The 25,081-nt window shown below is 43.5% G+C and overlaps 1 protein-coding gene across 1 annotated transcript in view; it reads left to right on the top strand.

Moving 5' to 3' along the window:
- LOC126993499 (omega-amidase NIT2-like) overlaps nucleotides 1-24,872 on the top strand; it is a 150,558-nt gene extending 125,686 nt beyond the window's left edge. Inside the window, exons 8-10 of the mRNA XM_050852640.1 lie at nucleotides 15,879-15,973; nucleotides 17,246-17,384; nucleotides 23,124-24,872. Of these exons, the coding sequence (XP_050708597.1) occupies nucleotides 15,879-15,973; nucleotides 17,246-17,384; nucleotides 23,124-23,194 (305 nt within the window). The 3' untranslated portion in view covers nucleotides 23,195-24,872. The remainder of the gene's footprint in view (nucleotides 1-15,878; nucleotides 15,974-17,245; nucleotides 17,385-23,123) is intronic.
- The last annotated feature ends 209 nt before the right edge of the window (nucleotides 24,873-25,081 follow it).

The raw sequence follows: 25,081 nt of genomic DNA, 5'->3' as shown, positions 1-25,081 counted from the left end.
TCGCAGACTTCTGCGAACTTTTTGAACATTTCAAAATGTTCGCGCAACGGGCCGGCACCCGCAAGTCGTGCGAACTTTACCGCGCGACTATTGCGACTAATCGCAGGGACGTCGAGCGTGTATGCCTATTTCGGAAATTTTCAAAATCGCCAACCGTCGCAGAGCGAAATCGCGGATGTGTGATCCCAGCATTAGTTTTTTTTTTTTTTTTTTTTTTTTCACGGAGAAGGGTCTAGCGGAATTTTCCACCTGTATTAAGTGAGAGAGAACCAGTTGCATCGGAACTCCTTCTCGACTGGTGGAACAGGCCAATTGTATGTTAACTAAACCACAGATAAATGCGTTCACTAGCCTCTGGATAGCACGCGGGCAGTGGGGAGAGGTGAGAAGTCTCCCTCACACACCGCCTCAACCTCACTCCCACAGGTACGTACGTTGAACCCAGCTCCTAGGGACCAAGCTTGTTAGTGTGTTATCTTGATAGAACGTTAATTTTACTTATTGGAGTTGAATTGACACACCGCCTCAACCACACCCCACAGGTTCCATAGCATACTGACTGAGCTGGTACCTCACTTGTGTGTCTTTATATAGAGTACGTATGTGAACATTCCCTTTGTGTGGGCTTTGATCACCCACTTGGTATCTTTGTGAACACATATAGGTGGTTGAAGGGAGACATTTTCTTGTAGAATTATGCACCATAGAAATTTGACTAGGGTAGGTTTTGTTAGCTATGGCCAGGGCCCGTATCCTCGACAACTATTAATACTAAACTTGGTATTAACTTTCGACTTTAGTATTAACTTCACTCTCAAAGTGTATCCTCAACAACTATTAGCTTAATACCTACTATTAACTTTGGTATTAACTTGGGAGTGCTGGCGAGGACTTCTAAACACTTAATAGTAAAGTTAATAGTGAATCCCAGACCCAGACCCATATCAACATGGCCACCGGACTTCCTCGCCCAGCCCGCCTCCGCAATTTAGAGTTCGATAGGACGCTTTGGAACTGTATAACGATGGTGAACTTGTCAAGACATACATATTAGACCGTGCAGGAATGGAGTATGTAACTGATTTGGTGAGAAGAGAGCTACATGATCCAGTTCAAAGGGAGCATTTCCTCACCCCGGGGTTGAAAGTGATTTTGACTTAAAGATACTTGGCTACAGGAAAAATGCTGCAGTGTTCAAGTGATGAGTTTGGGGTAAGCCAGAGTAGTGTAAGCAGGGTGATTGCGGACACTCTGGCCGCCCTCAGTGCCCCGTAGGTAGTCGGGAGGTTTATCCAGTCTCCCCTTGATAGGGTGGAGATCCGTGAAAAGCAAGCAGAATTCTACCAACTTGCCGGTGTTTTGGGAGTGATAGACTGCACCCATGTGAAAATAATGGCACCAAAGGAAAACGACGTAGTTTATGTCAACAGAAAAAAAACCCCAGCTTAAACATACAATTAGTGTTTGATGCCTTTGTTACTGATTAAAATGTGAAATATTCGAGTTAAGGAAAACAAAACATGGGAAAAAAACTTTTATTTATAGCAGAAAGGTACACACATGCAAATGAAAAAGATGACATTAAAATTGCATTAAAATGTAATTTAGAATATGATTTATAATTATTGTTGTTTTAAAATCAAGTTAGAAAACAAATTACTCCTGCCGGTAATTCGTATTGAGATAATGGTGGTAAAAAAGCTTGTTAGAGACGTCTGCCAGTGTGAGGGAGGAGGAACGAAAGGTCGAGGTGACCACATCGTGAACATCATGCCTTCTAAGTGAAGTGAAACGAGGTTACTTGGTTTCTGTTTACAAAGTTCCAAGTGGAAAAACAACTTTATTGTGAATTCAGTGTATACTTTTCTGGAGTATTGTGTTTACTGAGTGAATTGGTGACCAATCTGTTGCTATTTGTGTCTTGCTTGAAGATATTCATCATTGGATTCAAAGCTATGGTATTAATGTGCAATAGTCGTCATAACAAAATACGTAGTAATTAATTATATATGTCAACCTATTTATTTTCATGAGATCATGGTATGACCACTGAAAAACATAGCTTTTTATCTTGGCTCCATTACAAATTCAGTATATAATTACTCTATTAGTGGAATCTAGTTTTCAGCATCTTTTATTATTATGCCAATATTCTAAGCACTCAGCTTGCAAACATGCTTAGGTTTATGTTGTCAGCTTGGGTCGGACTTATGTGAACACTTTACCAAGTGACCTAAGATTACTCAATGCTTGCAAAGCTATGGTATTAACGTGCAATGGTCATCATACCAAAATACGTAGTAATTAATTATATATGTCAACCTAATTATTTTCATGAGATCATGGTATGACCGCTGAAAAACATAGCTTTTTTATCTTGGCTCCATTACAAATTCAGTATATAATTATTCATATATTCAATAAAGTAGTGGAATCCAGTTTTCAGCATCTTTTATTATTATGCCAATATTCTAAACACTCAGCTTGCAAACACGCTTAGGTTTATGTTGTCAGCTTGGGTCAGACTTAGGTGAACACTTTACCAAGTGACCTAAGATTACTCAATGCTACCATATAGGTATACTACATCTTTGATTGTGAGTTCATCAGAGAGCACTGGAGAGCAGCATGCGTCTAATTAGGTACTAATGAATATCCTGCCTGTATCACAGACTACATAAAATGCAAATATGATCGGTGCCTAAAGGTGTTATAAGCTAATGCTCATCTCCGTAACATTGGCCCTTGAGCCTGTGGTGGGAGGGAGCCCATTACCCCGGGACACAGGGCCAGTTTGACATCCGGGTTACCACAGTTTCCCCAGGTAGTCATTTATCGACCAGCCCGAGAGGGAGGATGATCAGCTGGGTGAGCTGCACGCCGACTGCCCGGGCCGGGATTCGAACCTGGGCCCGCGTAGAAGTCAGGCATGCTGACCACTAGACCACGGAGGTGTATTGGAGCCCAATCTCAAGTGAACCCACTCACAATGGCACACAATTTTTTCTGGTAAATTTTGTCGAAAAACAGAGATCATTTTTCACCCCTTCCACCCTAACCTCCTCGGTAATAAAAAAAAAAAAGTGAAAATCATAGCCTTGAGGCAGTAATATTCAGCCCCGGCATCAAAAAATTATACTGCTGCACTATGAAAGGCATCTCTTAACTCCGATGAAGTAGGTGATGATCGTGGTGGAGCAGCTTCATTGTCATCCCTTGCAGTGGCAGGTGTCATAGGGCCAGCAGATGTTGAAGCAGTGGCAGGTGTCATTGGGGCAGCAGATGATGAAGCAGTGGCTGGTGTCATTGGGCCAGCAGATGATGAAGCAGTGGCTGGTGTCATAGGGCCAGCAGATATTGAAGCAGTGGCTGTTGCCGGAGCAGCTAATGGTATCTTTTCCACAAGTAATGAACAATGTGCTGGGATGGTCTCTAGCAATACTGATAAAGTGTGTATCTACAAAGAATATGAATTTAAGGGTGATTAATAAATTGTTTTAATGAGAATATAAAAGTTTTTGCCAAAAACATACAGGCCAGTCAATATTTCACTGCTGCTTGACTGTTGCTGCTGTCCTATCCCTAGCACATGATGTCAATGCTGAATGGCTCTGGTACCCCTTCAAATACATGAGACGAGCAGCCTATGATATCATACACCAGTTTATCTACCACAGTTAATGTCATAGTTGTATAGGCAGGCGCCTGCGTATCTGTGGTGCCACACGTGTGGGGCACTCAGGTGCTGGGGGAAATGTCATTGTTATGAAGGGCAGGCGTAAACCAGTGTATGCTGTGAGGCCTTGGTGTGGAAGTTCCCTGTCTGAACTGTGCAGCTAATCCCCCATACAGTGAGGGCCTTTTTTACTCCCTCAGGGGCTGTGCAGCTGAGAGAGTGGTGTACATGAGTGTGAGTGTGTGAGTGTGTGCCTGTCTTGGCTAAAACCCTTCACTGGGGGAAGACAACCAAGGTATTTAGATAGATTGATAGTCATTGACAGATGAACATTAAAAAAAATTCTATATCAAATATGCAGTTCACTGCTATGAACTTATTAACTTTAAGCTGAAATAAAGGCATTGTGGCCAGTATAGCTGCATTTTGTGAGCACATAAAAAACTAACTAATATAAGTTTTACATTTAAAGACATAACAACCAAAAAAATTACCAGTCTGCCGCTGCTCATTCTTGCACTTGGCAATGCAAGGCTTTGATTTTTGTTGTACGTTGTACCAACGCCTCTCACAGTCATCCTGCGTACGGGGTCCATTTCCAGCGAAGGCACTGTCAGGGTATAAATGTGAAGCAAGTTTCTTAATCGTTTCACTATGGCATGCTTTTTATTTCCCATACCTTCTCCAATAACATTTAATGCATGCTGTGATGGAAAGCTAAATCAGTACCAGTATTTTATTTACATGCATCATAAGACATTAACTTTTTAGTTGTTATGAACATGGCCATAAATACAACTTTTCATTACCTACTTTTCTAAAATGCTTTTCTCTAAGTAGGAGGATATTACACAATACAGCTATACAAAAAAATTCAAAGCATTAATCTTAATTCCATTCTTTTGAGTACGTCTAACCTAACATTATATCACCAGAAACTGTTCGACCAATGCTATCAAAATAATATTTTAATCTTACTTTACCATTCTCATCAAATCTACCTTTTTCCGAATTAGTCTTAACATAAAATATTTGTAAAAGTGTTGAGAGCATTGCATTCCCAACCAACACCACAAAAAAAATATAAATAAGGAATAAATAAAATAACAGGTAAATATGACTTGACTCTCTTATACTAACCCCCTTTCCACCCTAACAAACTTGGGGACCTACCATGTTAGGTTAGGACGTGTTAGGTTGGACAGGTTTAGCAGGAGTTGGTTTAGTTATGTTAGATTGTTGAGGGAGTGGGGGTTGCAGCAGAAATGGTCATGATGATGCTATTCACATGGAGCAGTAGGAAAAAGTATGTCCTGTTTGGAAACTCTGTGGTTGTGTTTGTATACAAAAATACCCATTTGACGAGGTTAGGTTAGTTTGCAAGTTACTTGAATCATGAATATGTGAATATGTAACAAAAAAGATAAAAGCGTTAACCCTAATTTCATTATCTTGAGTACATTCCAATCTAACATTATATCACCATAATCTGTTTGACCAATGCTATAAATATACTATTTTAATCTTACTTTACTATTCTCACAAAACCTACCTATTCCCATATAGTCTTGACATAAAGTACTTGTAAAAGTGTCCATAGTCTGGCATGCCTAGCACCCCCCCCCCCCCCAATAAAAAAATAATAGTAAACAAATAAAAATAAATAAAGAATAAAAACAGGGCAAATATGCCTTAACTATCTATACCAACCCCCTCTTCCCCCCCAACAAACTTGGCATGTTAAGTTAGGATGTGCTCGATAGGACGGGGCAGGTTTGGCATGGTTAGGTTTAGTTATGTTAAGTTGTTGAGTGAGAGGGGGTTGTGGCAGAAATGGTCATAATGAAACTATTCAGATACAGAATAAAAAGGTATGTTCTGTTTGGAAGGTCAGTGGTTGTGTTATTATGCAAAAAATACCCAATTGATTAGGTTAGGTTAGTTTGTAAGCTGATTGAACCATGAATATGTGACTCCTAACCTTGTTACAGCTTCTGCCACTTCAGTCCATGCTCTTCTTATCCTCAGGGTGATACTCTTCCCATAACACCCTCTGATTATATGTATTTTTTCATGAATTTGATGCAAGAAGACCGTTTCATCTGGCGACCAATTAAACTTACTCCTTTTCTGCGCTGGTTCTCCGGCCCGTAGATCATTGGGGCAGATGACGTGGTTATGGTGCAGTAATTTCAGCAGAGCAAGTCGTGACGCAGGAGGGGAGATAAGGGTATTGACGAGTGACGGAGTAAAGCAGCCTTTGAGGCTTTTTTTTTTTTTTTTTACAGCAAAGGAGACAGCTCAAGGGCACAAAAAGTAAACATTAATAAAAAAGCCCGCTACTCGCTGCTCCTAAAAGAATCCAAAGAGGTGAAAGATAGGTCAGTTTCGGGAGGAGAGGTGTCCTGATACCCTCCTCTTGAAAGAGTTCAAGTCGTAGGCAGGAGGAAATACAGATGAAGGAAGAGTGTTCCAGAGTTTACCAGCGTGAGGGATGAAAGAGTGAAGATGCTGGTTAACTCTTGCATAAGGGGTTTGGACAGTATAGGGATGAGCATGAGTAGAAAGTCGAGTGCAGCGGGCCGCGGAAGGGGGGGAGGCATGCAGTTAGCAAGTTCAGAAGAGCAGTCAGCGTGGAAATATCGATAGAAGATAGAAAGAGAGGCAACATTGCGGCGGAATTTAAGAGGTAGAAGACTATCAGTATGAGGAGGAGAGCTGATGAGACGAAGAGCCTTTGCCTCCACTCTGTCCAGAAGAGCTGTGTGAGTGGAGCCCCCCCACACATGAGATGCATACTCCATACGAGGGCGGACAAGGCCCCTGTATATGGACAGCAACTGTGCAGGGGAGAAGAACTGGCGGAGACGGTACAGAACGCCCAGCCTCGAGGAAGCTGATTTAGTAAGAGATGAGATATGAAGTTTCCAGTTGAGATTTTGAGTTAAGGATAGACCGAGGATGTTTAGTGTTGAGGAAGGTGATAGCTGAGTGTTGTCAAAGAATAGGGGATAGTTGTTTGGAAGATTGTGTCGAGTGGATAGGTGGAGAAACTGTGTTTTTGAGGCGTTGAAGGACACCAGGTTCTTCTTGCCCCAATCGGAAATAATAGTAAGGTCTGAGGCTAAGCGTTCTGCAGCCTCCAACCTTGAGTCGTTAAGTTCCTGAAGGGTGGGTCTTCTATTAAAAGAAGTTGAATAATGGAGAGTGGAATCATCGGCGTAGGAATGGATAGGACAGTTCGTTTTGGAAAGAAGATCATCAATGAACAACAGAAAAAGAGTGGGAGATAGGACAGAACCCTGTGGGACACCACTGTTAATAGATTTAGGGGAAGAACAGTGACCGTCTACCACGGCAGAAATAGAACGGTCAGAAAGGAAACTGGAGATAAAGGTACAGAGAGAAGGATAGAAACCGTAGGAGGGTAGTTTAGAAAGCAAAGATTTGTGCCAGACCCTATCAAAAGCTTTTGATATGTCCAGCGCAATAGCAAAAGTTTCACCGAAACGGCTAAGAGAGGATGACCAAGAGTCAGTTAAGAAGGCTAGGAGATCACCAGTAGAACGCCCCTTGCGGAACCCATACTGGCGATCAGATAGAAGGTCAGAAGTGGAAAGGTGCTTTTGAATCTTCCGGTTAAGGATTGATTCAAAAGCTTTAGATAGACAAGAAAGTAAAGCAATAGGACGGTAGTTTGAGGGATTGGAGCGGTCACCCTTCTTAGGTAAAGGCTGTATGAAGGCATACTTCCAGCAAGAAGGAAAGGTAGATGTTGACAGGCAGAGGCGAAAGAGTTTGACCAGGCAGGGTGACAGCACGGAGGCACAGTTTTTAAGGACAATAGGAGGCACTCCATCAGGTCCATAAGCCTTCTGAGGATTGAGGCCAGAGAGGGCATAGAAAACATCATTTTGAAGAATCTTTATAACAGGCATAAAGGAGTCAGAGGGGGGATGAGTAGGAGGAATATGCCCAGAATCGTCCAGAGTGGAGTTTTTAGAAAAAGTTTGAGAGAAGAGTTCAGCCTTAGAGATAGATGAGACGGCAGTGTTGCCGTCAGGACTGAGGAGTGGAGGGAAAGATGAAGAAGTGAAGTTGGAGATGTTTTTGGCTAGATGCCAGAAGTCACGGGAAGAGTTAGAGAAAGCAAGGTTTTGACATTTTCTATTAATGAAAGAATTTTTGGTTAGTCGGAGAATAGATTTGGCACGATTTCGGGCAGAAATGTAAAGTTCATAATTAGCATTAGTTTGAAGGCTCTGGTATCTTTTGTGAGCTACCTCTCTATCATTGACAGCACGAGAACAAGCGTGATTAAACCAAGGCTTTTTAGCGTGAGGAGTAGAGAAAGAACGAGGAATGTATGCCTCCATTCCAGAGACAATCACCTCTGTGATGCGCTGAGCACACAGAGGGGTCTCTATCCTGGAAGCAATAATCATTCCACGGGAAATCGGAAAAGTACATCCTCAGGTCGTCCCACCGAGCTGAAGCAAAATGCCAGAAGCATCGCCTCTTCGGTGGGTCCAGAGGGTGTACAGGAGCGATAGGACAGGATGCAGAAATAAGATTGTGATCGGAGGAGCCCAACGGAGAGAACAGTTTGACAGAATAAGCAGAAGGGTTTGAGGTAAGGAAGAGGTCTAGAATGTTGGGCCGATCTCCAAGACGGTCAGGAATACGTGTAGGGTGCTGGACCAACTGCTCTAGGTCGTTGAGGATAGCAAAGTTGTAGGCTTGTTCACCAGGATGGTCAGTGAAAGAGGATGAAAGCCAAAGCTGGTGGTGAACATTGAAATCTCCTAGGATGGAGATTTCAGCGAAGGGAGAGTGGGTCAAGATGTGCTCCACTTTAGAATTCAAATAGTCAAAGAATTTTACATAGTTGGTAGAGTTAGGTGAGAGATAAACAGCACAGATGTATTTAGTAATAGAATGACAGTGAAGTCTTAACCAGATGGTGGAAAATTCTGAAGAGTCAAGGTCGTGGGCACGAGAGCAAGTGATGTCGTTGCGCACGTAGGCGCAACATCCAGCTTTGGATTGAAATTTAGGATAGAGATAGTAGGAGGGAACAGAGTAGAGATTGCTGTCAGTAGCCTCAGGAACCTGTGTTTCGGTAAGGAAGAGAAGGTGAGGTTTAGAGGAGGAGAGATGATGTTCCACAGAATGAAAATTAGAGCGAAGACCGCGAATGTTGCAGAAATTGAGAAGAAAGAGGTTCGAGGAGTTATCAAGACACCTCTCGGGTCGGCAGCCAGAAGGGGAGTCCTCCCTGGGGGAATTTGTGGTCCCCCCCCCAGGCGGGGACTCCGAGGCTTGGTGTATGTGCGCCATTTTGAAATTTTAATTTTGGGAAAAGGTGTATATGTTGTGAGAATGTAGTGTGGTGTGGATAAAGAGAGGATCTGTCTTCTATCTGCCACAAAACTCAGTATTTTCTTGTGTTTGCCATTTATTATGTTTCTGTTGTACATTTATACATCTTTTCTTTATTTTTCTTTTGAAATATATACTTAATTCATGTCGGATGTTTACGTTTTGCACGGAGGCGTCCTTAGCAACGAGCCCGCCATAAAGAAGAAGAAGAAGAAGATAATAGTAGCCAGGGATTTGCTAATACTTACACTCAAAGTTGACGAGGATAGCTTTTACTCTTAATAATTTGAAACTATTAACTTTGATAGTAACTTTAAGAGTAAAAGTTAATAGCTCTCGAGGATACGGGCCCAGGACTCTCTAACTCTCTCTAACTCTCTCTCTCTAACTCTCTCTCTCTCTCTCTCTCTCTCTCTCTCTCTCTCTCTCTCTCTCTCTCTCTCTCTCTCTCTATATATATATATATATATATATATATATGAAATGTTCTGTGATGAGTATGCCCTACTGGTGATTGGAATGATGAGTTGTAATCAGTGTTGTAAAGGAACTCGGTAAAAGCTCGCTACCATTACCAACAATGAGTTGTCAATAGCATTGTTAATTAACTTCAGTAAGCTCGCTACCATTACCAACAGAATGATGAATTGAAAATAATATTGTTAACTTCCATAAGCTCGCTACCATTATATACCAACATAATGTGAATAAACCTCATAATAATTTAACCTTGTGTTGCGTAACCCTAACAACCAGGAAGCACACTTCTAGTAAGATAATAAAAACAGAGGATCGCAGCTGAAGGCAACACAATACAACTAAGGATACATGTGGAAGTAGCAACAGGAAACTAAAAAGATACAATGGTAGGGGACAAGTGCTAAAAAAATAAAGGCCTTGATTTAGGCAGGGGAGTAGACATAAGGGACTGAACATATAAACTACAATCTAGGGGCAAATGCAGGATACTCACTGAGCACAACTGAAAGAACATTATTGTTAACGAACCAGCCCACCAGCTCAGGCAGGTCCCAGTGGCCCTGTGGGCGGTAAGCACTAAGAGCAGGACATTGCAGGACATAGTGTTTGAGCGTGTGACCCCCTGGCCTGGCACACAAGCTACAAGGTACAGTGTCAGCCCCACTGACTTCCCAGTAATATCTTTAGCCCAGCCTCAGCCGCATCACCACCAGATCATATGATGCATTAAGCCTACCATAAGTGTGGGTGCAGCTACTTGAGACCTGGGTTTGCCCCTGACCCTGTTGACATGGAGCCAAATCCTCTGCAGTGTCTTAATCTTACGCAGCTGCCCCAAGAATTCACCCCACTATCGCTGCCGAGCCTGTTTACGAGGGTCAGTGAGGTGTCGAGCAACAGACACCATTGCATCCCTTGCATCATAGTCGCTGGGGTCACGCTGCCACCGCCTCTGGTAGGTCGCAAGAGTTTGCTGGCAAGAAAGTATGACAGGATCCTTAGCATAAGAGGAGGAGCAATGATTGACGGCACGTACCCTAGGAGCCCTATGAGAGGGGGACACAAAGCCTTCAATAACTGCAACAAAGCCCTGATACAAGGAATTAACATCAGAAAAGGTGGCCTTGGCGACTGTGTACCAAGACTCGACACATGAGACAAGCCTTGGCACTCGGGCAACAGGAACAGTTAGCCTCTTCCTAGGTGTAATAAGACCAAGGAGTAGTAGTTTCCAGAGCAAAGTGGTCGCTGAGTAAAGTAGGCAACAAGCAAGTCTCAATAGAGCACGGGGACATGTTGGACCGGGCTACATATAAATAGTCTAACCTGCCACCTTGAGTGTGTGTAGGGACACTGTCACCTGTGAGCATTACATTATCTGTGACGTCAAGAAAAGCTTTCCAGCGAACCCCGTTTACATTGGTGGTCAAGTGACTACCTAGGTCCTTAAGTCGAGCGTTGAGATCCCCCATTAGCAATGATTTTTCTTCCAAGAAGCAACCCGGGAGGTTGTCAGCACGAAAGGCACAAGCATGGACATACAGATTTATACAGTACAGGGTACCATTAGGAACATGCAGCCACACAAAAAGAAACTCCATAACCCCAGCAACCCGCATCTCATAAAAAGTAACAGGAAGTTTGACATAAGTTGTTAACCCTCTACTGCTACTATCTCCAGGTCCGAGAGAGTGAGTCACATAACCTTTCAACTGTGGCACCTCGGGCCCGACCTCCTGTAGGGCAATGATGTCGGCATACGAGTGGAGATCAGTGAAACGGGCACGCAGCCCGTTAATGTTCCAGGTCAGGAAGCGATAGGTTGTGCAGGCCATTATGAGGATAAGGAGATACCCAGGGGCTGCTGCTGAATGCCATCCATTTTTGCAAAGAGGGCTTGCATCGCAGAATGCATGCCCTCTACCGCAGTCTCCAGCGAATCCATCCGAGAGTAGACTGCGGTCAGGCCAGAGTCACCCACAATCTGGGCACCCCTGCCGTAGGCGGGTGAAGCTACATGTGTAACTGTAGCCTGCACAGGAGGAACTGGACAGAGAGAAGTACTGGGTGCTACCTGAGGCTGGGGATCGGCTGCCGGCGAGAACGGTAGAGAACGGAACCCTCCAGCATCAGCAGTCACAGGAGCTGGGCCAGGAGGAGGACATGGAGCAGGGGGAACAGGGCGAACTTCCACAGCAGTGAGGCGCACAGAAACTTGAGCAAGGACAGCTGAAAGATTGGTTATTTCCTTTTGGAAGATGAGCAGGATACTAGTAGAGAGGTCAGCAGTAGGAGCGTAAACTAGTGGACCCCCAGCGGGGAATGCAGGGGCAGGTGAGGACTCACGAACAGTGCCAGCGGAGGGTCGTCGACGTCCAGAGCTAGGTAGAGGAGTTGCCCAGGCATTATGGGCAGGGAGCGGTGCAGGGGGTAGGCTGCTGAAGTGACATGTTGACGGGTGAAGGGGTCCGACTGATCCCGTAGGGAGCTGAAGAAGGAGGCAGGTTTCTCCGGACACGCACTGGATTGGGCATTATGAGGGCCACCACAATTAAAGCACCGAGACGGAATGGAGGCACCGTCCTGGATTCGTTTTTTTACACTCCTCCGAGTGGTGGCGGCCAACAGAGAACCGACACCGAGGCAAAGATCTACACCGCCAGTCCTTATGCCCCCAGCGACTGCAACGTTGGCAGAGGTCAGGCTCAGGTCGGTAAGGAGTGACCCGTTTCCTGCACAGTCCGCAGATAGTTGTGGGCGTGCCACCTGACCCACAAAACGCCTCCTCAGTGACAGAAAGCCCGGAGGAGTGGCTAAGCAGTTGACAGTTACATAGATGGGCACACCATGAATAAGAACAGTTTTTGGAGACTCCTCCAAAGGCACCATGACCTTCACCTGAAAGCCCTGCGTTACAAGCTGATCGTACACCGGCCCAGTATCCACCGTGATGTCGGGAACGTTTCGACCTTCCTTAAACAGCGGGTTGGCCTCTGGGTGCTGTTTGAGGAGACCCATGAACCACAAGTGCTGGCAGCCGTCGTGTCCTGACCTGTGTTGAGAGGCCACAGCAAACTCCGTCGCTTCCTGTCCACCTTTCCCTGGTTAACAGGAACATCTGCAGTCTCTGAGGTGTCCATACCGTGGGGCTGACTCTCTCCAGGGCAGGAGGAACGAGGGCCTCTCCTTCTTGGGCAGGGGATTCAGGGGTCAGGAGCAGGGGCAGGAAGCCGCGTCCGTGCGGGATTTAAATTATTTTCAGAGATGATCTTCTTTTGACCTGTAACGCCTTCTCAACACTTCTATACTTCACAACATGCACTTAGTTATTTCACAGTGCACACTTATACACTTCACCCTGAACCTAGGTGTTTTTTCTGTTATTTTCTTCCCCTGACTTTGCTTTTCTATGCCCTTTTGTTAGTTTCCACTATTACACTTTTCTTTTCACTTCCCGATTACGATATCTCCTGTGCCAGGTAGGTATGCTTTCTTCTTCTTTTTCTTCTTCTTTTGACCTGTAACGCTTTGTATCGCTTCTTAGGTCCTCCTTCTCCACACTTCTATACTTCACACTGTAGTGCAGCGACTTGCCTGATGGGCGAGCCTCCCATAACTCACTCTGCCAGGGGGGTACCTCTTTGGCTGACTGGTTATGGAGTGGCTCTCCCGTCTCTCTGGTCGCGGGTTCGATCCCCTGCGCCGGCAAAACCTTACCTTGTCTGGATTAGTTTCTCGTGTGTTTTGTTACACGCAGTGGTCGTGTTGGAGTATAGAAAAGAGACAATTCTGGCATTTCAACACCATGCACTTAGTTACTTCACAGTGCACACTTATACACTTCACCCTGAACCTAGGTGTTTTTATGTTCTTTTCTTCCTCTGACTTTGATTCTCTATGCCCTTTTGAGAAGGTTGTAGCAGCCCCCTCACTCGTAGGTGCCAGATAGCAGGTGAATGAGTTGCCTAGTATCGGGATGGAGGATCGGCTTGTTGAATATAATAGCTGTAACGACAGCGTTATGAATGTCAAAAAGAGATATTTAGAAACGGTAAAAGAAAAATCAAACTAATAGGAGTACCCAGTTACGACTGTCAATGTATTTCTATATTTTTGTGTGTGAATATTTATCCCTCTCCTTATATCTTATTTATTTCCTCTTTTTTATGTCTAATTTGATAATATTTATTAGATATTAATGTTGGAAAACCTTTATTTATCACAGAAAAAAAAAATCACAGATATGCATTAAAACAAACAAACAAACAAAAATATTGGAGAGCGCGGGACACTCGGCTTTACTTGGATGCCTCATAATTTGAGCTGTCAGGCCTTCTCTACAATCGAGACGGCAATGAGCTGGTATTATTTTACGACAAAGATGAAATCGAAGGAAAAAACGTGAGTGCTGGGTCAGTAAATATCTTGCACGTATGTGTGAGTGTAGAAGAAGAGGGAGTACGACCGAAGGCTTTTAATTTTGTTTAGGACTGCCTATGACGTCCCTTTTCATATATATTTTTGAGGAACTGTAGAGCATCCTTCCGTTTCACCCTGTCTTTATAGTCTGCGGAGCTAGCCATCCAGACAAGTAGATGAACGATAATCCTCAATAAAGTTTATATTTTTTTCATTGGACCAATCCGCCATACTGGCAATACAAAGGAGGACCTGAAAATTAGAAAACACAAGGTATATTAAACCGTGGCTGACGGGCGACTGTTGCACGAGTCTCCCCGTCATGGATGGGGAAAAAATTGCGCTTCATGCGTCTGCGCACGTTGGCCTGTGCGCACAGACTTGAAGCATGCCTTACCTTGCTCCGATTCATGCCTCTGCTTGCCTCTTCATGCAATAGGCGCATGCCTCCTGTGCGCACGAAAGGTTGCACTGGTCTGAACGCGCTTTTACACTGACCTGCCACACTCACTCCTCTGCCTCACACCTTGATCACATGTTTTGGCTGTTTACCTAGATCCAATTCTCACTGTTCCTACGATCCATTTTGGAAACTTATTTTACAGTAGTAGCAGCTCGAGGGCAAAAAAAGACAAAAAAAAATTGAATTGACCAAATTGAACAAATTACGAATTGATGTTTTGTCTCTAGATGCACCTTTTTGACGTCAATATCCCTGGTCAACTAGTCTTGCAAGAGTCCAGCTTCTTCACTCCTGGCAACACCTTGACCACCTTTGAGCTCCCCCACTGTAAGATTGGTCTCGGCATCTGTTACGACATGAGGTTTCCAGAAATGGCCCGACTTTATGCAAAGTTAGGTGAGTGCTTACTTTGTGCTGCATTTGACAACTCTTTTGCATACTACTTGTTATGTGTGTCATTGCCTACTGCGTCTTTGTTATGTTTGTCACTCTTTCTCTCCTACATGTTATGTGCTGAAGTTTACATATCACATGGTCGTCTTCTGTGCTTGTTCCCATTACACAATCCCGTGACGTCAGCAAGGTTAGCAAGGAGACGTAACAGCCCAATTCCTCTTGTACAAAGCATTGGTCTCAGTCTAGTAATGATATTCCGTGCATAACATACTCACATTTAGCGTTCTGGGACACAGCTTGTCACTTTGCAGATTGTACCGTGTATTATTTCACACTTTTCAAAGCAGCGAAAATATGTATTATGAGATGGTTTGGACTTGTAATGAGAATGAAGGAGAGTGATTTTGTAAAATAGTTTGTGAGCGCAGGATTGAGGGGGAGGGTCAACATGAACTAATTTCTTGGTTTGATTGGTGGATGTTTGGCTTGGAGGCTTTATTTATTTTTTTCTCATTATTCAATATTTTGGTATCCATATTTTAGTGCACGTAGCAAGGGCTTTGGTAGAATTTGTCCAGCAGTTCCTTGGTATGACTGATGGGTGGGTGACAGCCAGGCATGCAGTAGTTTTAAAAAATATCTGGATAGGTGTTTTTAAATCATAGCTCCGTGCCTTCAGGAATCCAGACTATTGATGTTCTAACCAGTGGCATTTGTGGGAACTGACTTATGCTTTGTTTCAAGGAATCGATACATTTTCTTGTGCTAATAGACACTAGAGTGACACAGAAGTCCTGCCCCCCCCCCCCCCCCTTCCCTCTTTCATAGCTATGGGAGACTACTGGTTGGGTGATAGAGAGTTTAGGTTACAATGGAGCAAGGGTGAGGGAGGAGGCAGGGCTGCTGGACAAATTTTATGTATAATGACTGCATGTAGTGACTGATTCATTCATCTGATATCCCCCAACCCCTGCATATAGAAAATGGACTGAGCTTTCTAATTTATTTCTTAATGCAAAAATTGTGTATCATACAACTAAGGCTTAACATGTAATTTTTCAGGCTGCAAAGTGGTGCTGTACCCCGGAGCCTGCGGCATGGTCACCGGCCCGGCCCACTGGCAGCTGCTGCAACGAAGCCGAGCCATCGACAACCAGGCGAGTAACGCTCCTTTTGGTGTTTAAAAGAGACGTCTTGTACACGGCTGTTCTCTGGTGGCAACTGCACGACCACCGTTGTGTTACTGATGATTGCTGGAGGCGTTGCCTGTCCCATGCCACAAGGCTGTTAGTGCTTCAGCTGTGTGGCTCCAGCCCATGACATGCATTTACCTACCTTCTACTGTTGGGAAGTGGATCTTACACCATCACCATATCAGCAATTATTTTCAACGTGGTTAATGCTAAGTGTTAAGTTTAAAGGCGCGAACTGTTATCTCACTCATCACAGGGCCGGTGTTACCGTGGCCTGCTTCACAAGTAGATTGTAGTATTTGAGATAACTCAATAGCGTTTTAGTTAAGTGATGTGTGGGCCGAGCGGTACCCGTATAAGTTCACTTTAGTTCTCTCTCTCTCACAGGGGCATTAAAAGGTGTGTGGCTGTAGTATAAAATGGTATTGACAATTTTACACAATAATTATGTGAGCGGTCACACGAAACGAGAGGCAGCCACACCACAGAGCGCGGACGGATGATCACCGCCCGCTGGTCGCTGCCCACTGTCTTCTCTCCTCTTCTCCGCGTTGCTTGCCCTTATTACTGCTTCTTGATTCTTCCGGAAGGGTGTGGCTTCCGGTTGATGACTGCTGATGAAAGTCAGCATTTGCTGATCCTTGCGTTAGCTCAGCATGTGTTCCCACGGCCATCAGCTCTGACATGTTCCATAACATCCTGGCAAAGGCACTGAGCCTATGCTTAGACACACACAGTCACACACTCACATGTACATTATAATATATACATCACTATATTCGACAAATAACAAATATCAAAAGTGTGTAGTGATGATGGGGTCTGGCTTGTTTTGCTGTATGTGAATCATATAAGTGTTTGAATGTCACTCCACAAAACTAGAGCATTTTAGGAAATCCAGCATCCTATACCCAGCAAAAAATGGCTACTATTTTGTGTCCACTCAACCAAAATCCCTAGACTTGCACAGAGAAAATTCAAACTAAAATCCTGAGACCTCCATACCTGCTGTGTACATCCTCGACTTTTAAAAAGTTTTTGAATGGTTATGGTTAAGGTATGGTTAGTTTGTTTCTGCTGAACCTAATTTCCCAAAAGACTTTTGCCGAGAAAAACTCACATCAAAACCCTGGGACGTCCATACCTGCTGTGTACATCCTTGACTTCTGAACAGCTGTTTGAATACCGGCTGTCAACTTTCGCCATCAGTCTCAATCTTTAATTCTCTACCGCCAGGTGTACGTGGCGAACGTTTCTCCCGCTCGCAACACAAACTATTCTCACGTCACCTGGGGCCACTCCTCGATTGTCAACCCCTGGGGGAAGATCATCGCCACTTGTGAGGAAAAGGAGACCATCGTCTATGGTGACCTGGGTGAGTGTGACCTTTTTGATGAATAAATATTTGGATTTCAAGACTGTTCCTGATAGTCATTTCCACACACAAAAAAATATAACCTTACCATCACATACTACAGTGCCTTTTCGCCATATCTCTTACCCTCCAAATGATATATATATATATATATATATATATAGATATATATATATATATATATATATATATATATATATATATATACATATATATATATATATATATATATATATATATATATATATATATATATATATATATATATATATATATATATATATATATATATATATATATATATATATATATATATATATATATATATATATATATATATATATCTATATATATATATATAGACATCTTCCGCTCCTCCAGTGGAATTGGGCCTACGAGCTCTCGTGGGAGAACTCGAGCATTGATATCTCGGTTTTCTCCTGCTTGCCTTTGTTTACAGGAGACAATGCTCGGAGACTACACCCACTCTAGTCCTCCTGGGTATCGTGCCGTTTACAGTACCCCTAATCCTGGACAGGGCCACCATGGTGGCACCGCCATATTCGTTCGCTGTGATATCCCTTCAGTCCCATTACAGCTTCAATCAACGTTGCAGTCTGTTGCTGTTAAGGTTTATTTGGGGAAAATTTTATACATTATGTAGCCTTTATCTCCCTCCCGGTGTTCCCGTTGACAGACACGATCTTGACGACCTGGTGCAGGAACTTTCCTCGCCTTTACTTTTATTAGGGGATTTTAACGGTCGCCATCCGTTGTGGGATGATGGTGCTACCAACCCACGCGGACACTTAGTTGCTTCTTTTATTGAGGATCAGGGATTATAAAATTTAAACTCTGGGGAGGTAACACATTTTCATAGCCAGACTGGTACATTTACTTCTATAGATCTTTCACTTTGCACTTATAATTCTCTTTCTGATTTTAGTTGGCGGGCGTTACTGGACTTGTATGGCAGTGACCACTTTCCAATTTTATTGGAACGCATTGATTCTGTACCACAGTCACGCCTTTCTCGCTGGCGTCTAGATAAAGCAGACTGGCAGCGATTTACGGAACTTAGCTCCTCTCTTCGTCCGTTGGCTGACTTTAGAACTTCCGACGAGGCTGCATCCTATTTCACTGATGCCCTACATTCTGCAGCCCTTCAATCCGTCCCCAGGACGTCTGGCCAGTTCCCTAAACGTCCTGTTCCCTGGTGGAACGCTGCTTGCACTACTGCTGTGCAAGAGAAGCGTGCTGCATTCTCTCGACTTCGTCGTCACCGTGGGGACCCCCAGTGTTTGGATGCTTTTCGGCGAGCGCGTGCTCGAGCACGACGCACTTTCAAGGAGGCTCAACGAATTTCTTGGAAGGCTGATCTCTCTTCCATCACTACCAGAACTACACTCACAGAAGTCTTTAACAGTTAGAGTTCGTAAGATCTCTGGGAAGTTTCCCCCCCCTCCAGTGCTATCGCATGCAGGGGAGACGGTGGCAGACCCTAAGATTGTTGCTGACCTATTCGCCAAGCACTTTGCCAGTGTCTCTAGGAAAGATCCTACTGCACCAGGGGCACGTCATCGCCGGGATTTGGAATCACTCGGCGTTAACTTCGCTTCCACCGGAGGGGAAGCTTATAATATCCCATTTTATCTCTCCGAGTTGAAGACGGCTTTATCTCAGTGTCATGATTCCTCGCCAGGTCCAGACGACATCCCTTATGCTTTCTTACGCCACATGTCTGTGGTTTTACATTTTGATTGGACCTTTATAATTTCATTTCGTGTGCCGGTGATTTTCCATCTCTGTGGAGTGTGGCTGTAATTCTCCCCATTCTGAAGCCTGGGAAAGATCACCTCCAAGCAACTAACTATTGTTCTATTTCTGCATTTGTAAAGTGATGGAGAATATGGTGAATGTCAGGCTTATGTGGTACCTGGAGAGCCGGAATTTATTGACCCCGGTGCAATATGGTTTCCGAAAGATGCGGTCCACTTCGGATGCTCTTTTATCCTTGGAATCCTCAGTTTGTGAGGCGTTTGCCAGTAATCACCACCAGGTGACCGTGTTTTTTGATCTGGAGATGGCCTATGACACAGCTTGGTGCCATGGTATTTTACTTTGCCTGTTTGGGTTTGGTCTTCGTGGCCGTTTCCCTATTTTTATTCAGGAGTTTTTATCTCATCGTCTTTTACGGGTTAGAGTGGGGAGTACTCTTTCCGAGGTTTGTCCACTTGAGGATGGTGTACCACAGGGAAGTATTCTCAGTGTTACGCTATTTGCTGTGGCTATTAATGGAGTTCATAGCTCCTTATATGTAAACGATTTATCCATTTCGTTTTCTGCGGCAAGGATGCCGTTGATTGAACGAAAACTGCAATTGACTATTAATAGAGTCGCCAATTGGGCAAATACGCGCGGCTTTCGATTTTCGTCCTCAAAGACAGTAGCTATGCATTTCTGTCGTCTTCGAGGCGTTCATCCGGACCCTGACTTATATCTTGGTAATAGGCGACTGTCCTGTGTAGAGACAACTCGTTACCTCGGTCTTTTATTTGATAGCCGCCTAACCTGGGTGCCTCATTTACGTTACGTTAAGGCGGCTTGTCAGAAAGCCCTGTCCCTCCTTCGTGTTTTAGCTCATACCTCTTTGGGTGCAGACAGGGACACGCTACTCCTCCTCCACAGAACACTCATCCTTTCCAAGTTGGAATATGGCTGCGAGGTATACTCCTCCGCCAAGGAGGCTCGCCTACGCGTGCTGGACTCAGTACATCATGCCGGGGTCCGCTTGGCTACTGGTGCATTCCGGTCTTCACCGATACCTAGTCTCCTCTTGGATGCTGGCGTCCTGCCTCTGGATTTGAGACGCCAGTCCTCTCTATTCCGTTGCTGGTTCCGCGTCCAACGCCTTCCAGAATCAGTTCCTTGTGTGTCAATATTGCGGGATTCCCGTTCGCCTGCATATGATGAGCGACCTAGTCTCCCTGAACCTTTTGGGTTTCGGGTAGCGTCTGCCATGACACCGTTGTCTTTCCCTCCCATTCCTATCTGCCCGGTGTATCCGTGTGTTCTCCCACTATAAATAGTAAGAGGGATTTACCGCCATATGCGTCCCGAGCCTTATTTTTAGAGCATTTCACTGAACACTCGGACTCCATCCCTGTCTTTACTGATGGCTCTAAATTGGATGCTGGAGTTGGCTTTGGTGTTGTGTTCCCCTCCTTCTGTCGGGGAGGTAGTCTTTCTTCTGTTGCTTCTGTATTTACTGCAGAGCTGTCTGCAATAGTCCTCTCTTTACAGATTATTTTTACCCTTCCTGTGGACTCTTTTATCATCTTTAGTGATTCTCGTAGCGCTCTTTCTGCGCTGGGCTCCTTTACTCCCTCTGTTAATCCCCTAGTTTTATCTGCTCTCGAGTGGCTGTATTTGCTCAGCAACAGGGGATATCGCGTTGGGTTTTGTTGGGTTCCAGGACACGTTGGCGTACACGGGAACGAACGAGCTGATGGACTTGCAAGGGAGGCAGCAGCTAGAGCTGCCCCTCCTAGTGCTGTCCCATGTACAGATATGTTTCCAGAGATTCGCAAGGCAATTCTTGCCAGTTGGCAGGAGAGGTGGAATGCTCGGGGTGCGACTTCCAAAATGGGAGAGATTACCAGGACTGTGTCTCGTCCTTGGTCATACGAAAGTGTCCGTGACCGTCGCTCGCAGACAGCCTTGACCCGTCTTCGGACGGGTCATACGCGTCTAACACATGGTTACCTCACGTCCCGGGGAGTGCAGCCTTATTGTGATGACTGCTTGGGACCCCTGACTGTGCGGCACTTGCTGGTCGAGTGCCCCAGTTTGGGGGACCTGCGAGTGCGATACCTGTCGCAGTGTCGGGGAGAAGACGGACCATTCCGCCTCTCGCTGATGCTGGGAGGGAGTTGAGTTTCCCAGGTACATGAGGTACTTCTCTTTATGGAGAAGGCTGGCCTTCTCCATGAGTTATGACCGTTTTCTGTGTGATTTGTTTCGTCTCGTTTTGTTTGGCTTTGCTCTTAGTGTACCTTTTTTGTTTCCTTTTTTTAGCCTTTTAAGTTTTTTTTTCTTTTTTAGTTTTTAACTCATTGAATGCGGCGCCATATGACCCTGGCTGTTGCGGCGCCTAATTTCAATCAATCAATCCATGGGGTATTTGCGGGAGGTGGGCGTTATCCATCTCCTGTAGTCTTTTAAACGCTGAAGTTATTCTAATGGACCATTCTAGAACACTTTTTAATACCCCTCAACATACTCTGGTCCATGGATAGATTTTTCTAAACTAAGATTATTTTACTAATTTGCTTTCCATTTTATTACGCACTCCGGCGCCATATGACCCAAGATGTTGCGGCGCCACGAAGGAAATCCCAAATCAATCAATCAATCAATCAATCAATCAATCAATCAATCAATCAATCCTCCCTCGAGACGTTTCATTTCCTTCCCTCCCCCTCCTCCCCTTCCCGTCCTCTACTCCCCGGCCTGTCTCCCCCCTTCCTCCTCCCTCTCCCTCTCCCCCAGTCTTCCTTTATTTTTTTTGTATCTCACAAGTTATTAGTTAGTCAATGGATAGCCAGGATAGGCACTGAAGTATTTTTTTATATATTGCCTAGTGACTGCCGCTACCGCAGTACCGCACACCGCGTACCGCACTGAGAAAGAAAGAAAATGGGACCGCACTACCGCAACCGCACTACTCCGGAAAAAGTACCGCACTACCGCAACCGTACTACTGATTTTTCAGTACCGCGTCCACCTCTGCACTTAACTCTCTTGTTTTTTGCTCGGAAAAAAATGGCCGTATTTGGAAATTAGACCGCCAACACGTTCAACGTAATACCCCTTTTTTCAATAGAAAAAATAAGCAATTTATTTTGTAAATAATATTAGTATTAATGGTAGCCACAACTTAATTGTTCACACTCCAGCGGCAACGGAACGATCGATTTATTTTCTTGCTCCACTCACCTAAAAAAGAAAAGAAGGAAAAAAAAACTTTCAGCCTTTAGCCTTATAGTAGACGTATTGTTTATCCCGTTGTCATAGCCTAGGTAATATATCACGATAGTTAATAATGTGGCCTGTCAAGTTTCATCTCAGGCAGCCTACTACTCTACTACTACATTTTATAAATTTAGATGCTGATTTTCACTCCTGCCATGTCATCAGTTCCTGCAAGTTTATTAAATACAGGGTTAAAGACGTATTAAAAGCTTTTACTGTAATGCTTTTAACTTATTTTTTATATCAACGAAATTCGATCTCGTGCAATTGCCTCTTGAAATTCGTTAAATAATAACTGGATCCTTTGGAAATCGGAAAAAGCACGGTCCCTCGTTCCACTTCGAACTGCTGAATGCAGGAGCAATTCGGTGCAGTGTACACTTTTCCCGTCATTATATAGTATACATAACTACCATATTTTTTAAGGAGTTAGTATGCCTTGGTGACAAAAACGTTTGAAAACCCCTCAGCTGGACTATGGCTACTTGCTAGCTGGCTAAAGAGCCCTCTGCTTCACCAACCTAAGCTAACAGACAATGTAAAGGCAGCGGCAGTCTCCCGTCATGACTCATCTGGGGTTGGATATTAGGTACATTGCCATACTGGGAACCACACTGATTTTGCCTTATTCCAGACCTTACGGCATAGTGTAGTAAGGATCGAGACATTTCCACAACAGCACTAACAAGCCCTAAACCCTTTCAGACATGGACTACGTGGATAAGGTGCGACAAATGATTCCTGTCCTCAAGCAGATGCGGTACGACGTCAAGTAAAAACAAGAGGCCATAAGGTGTGTGTGTGTGTGTGTGTGTGTGTGTGTGTGTGTGGTGATGATCAACACTTGTCACTATACTTTGTTTTTATGTGCCAAAGGTGACCCCTGAGGCTGTGATGGACCTCAGGGATGGAGAAATTTAACCCACTAGAAAAATATTATTATTATTATTATTATTATTATTATTATTATTATTATTATTATTAGTAGTAGTAGTAGTAGTAGTAGTAGTAGTAGTAACCCCTATAAAAGTAATATTCCTGTCAGGGTTGGCGGTTTAACCCAAATGGTTTAAACCATGGTTTAAACCAATAAAAACTGTGGTTTAAACCAACTAATAAAACTTTTTTTTCTTCTTTTCTTTAGTGTGTATCTTTGTTAGTTTCATAAGTGTTGTGGCTTTAACTATATGTAAGATTTTAATTATGTACAGCAAGATTGGCGGTTAAAACCAGGGGTGTCAAACTCAAAACCCTTCGAGGGCCAATTCATCCTCTGAAGTGCCGTCATGGGGGCCAACAAGGGTAGAAAATACATTGACAAGATTGAAGTTATCGTGATACCGCGGGCCATTTATGACTATCCCGCGGGCCATGAGTTTGACAGCCCTGGTTTAAACCAAAAACCCATCAATAAAACCAGTGTTTTTTTATGTACCTTTGTTAGTTTCATCAGGTATTGTGGTTTCAATTATATAGAATTTTTAATTTTTAATTATGCACAGTCATTTTACTAATACCAGGATGAAAACATCAGTTGGTAAACTCAAATCTCTATTCAAATGCTGCAACTTCAAAGTAACTGAAAACATAATTTTGGTACATTATATCTAAATAATTAAATGAATAAATAAATATATTTGCCACTTCACTAAACAGCAGATAAATTGTTTAAGAAAAATCCTTTCCAACCATGCATACAGAAAAATACTGGTAGCTAAATTATGTGTAAATTCAAATGTAGTACAATGCTTATTCATACGTATTGCTTTCTCAAACTTACTGAGCAAATGCATATAACATACAGTACTGCACTAAGCCACAAAAATCAGGTATGTGTAATTTATAATGGAGAACAGCAAATTTATATTCATTCCTACAGAGCAATTATATATATTGCATACAGTACTATATTGATCCACAAAAAAATAGTGGTATTTAAATTTTAATAGCATACAAAAGCATTATATTTTCCATAGGCCCACTTGAGCTGTGGTTATGCTAGAAACAACAGAACACTGCGTTAAGAATAAGAGAGAGAAAGGAAACTATCAACACAGTAATAGGCAGTTGGCCTATAGGAAAGATTATCTAGTCCACTGTCTAATCTAAATTTAAATTTTTGTTTAAAATCTTGTGAAGGAAAACTAGCTTCCCAGCCTTCTCTCACTCCCAGTCTATTCCTAAGTTTTTAGTGTACCAGGCCAAATGTGGAAAACATTCTTTCAACACTTGCAGTATAAGTCTGTCCAAATTAACTTGGCCAATTTGCACCGAAAAGCCCCTCCCCCGTACTGGCTAAGCTCCGCCCCCCTTTCATCCGATTGGTTGTTCATGACATCATGTATTGTTTTAGACACGTACCAAATATATATGATTGAGATAATCTCGCTAGTTTCATGATTAAAAAATATTCGTAATTTAATTGAATGACGGCACTCTAATTTAACAATCAATGACATCACCTAAGAAACAAAGTACATTAATAATACTACCAGTTTTCAAGGAGAACGGGACTTCAAAACAATACAGCAGCAGCATTGAAGGCAATAGTAGGCTATCTATAAAGTAATGCACACTTTTCGTCATTATTTTCTACATAGCTCATTCACTTAGGCACACTAAATATAATCACATAAAAAAATATCTTCTACAGTAACTTCATA

The sequence above is a fragment of the Eriocheir sinensis genome, unplaced genomic scaffold, assembly GCF_024679095.1.
Source record: "Eriocheir sinensis breed Jianghai 21 unplaced genomic scaffold, ASM2467909v1 Scaffold622, whole genome shotgun sequence".
Taxonomy (NCBI): domain Eukaryota; kingdom Metazoa; phylum Arthropoda; class Malacostraca; order Decapoda; family Varunidae; genus Eriocheir; species Eriocheir sinensis.
This window is presented reverse-complemented; position numbering and strand designations above follow the sequence as displayed.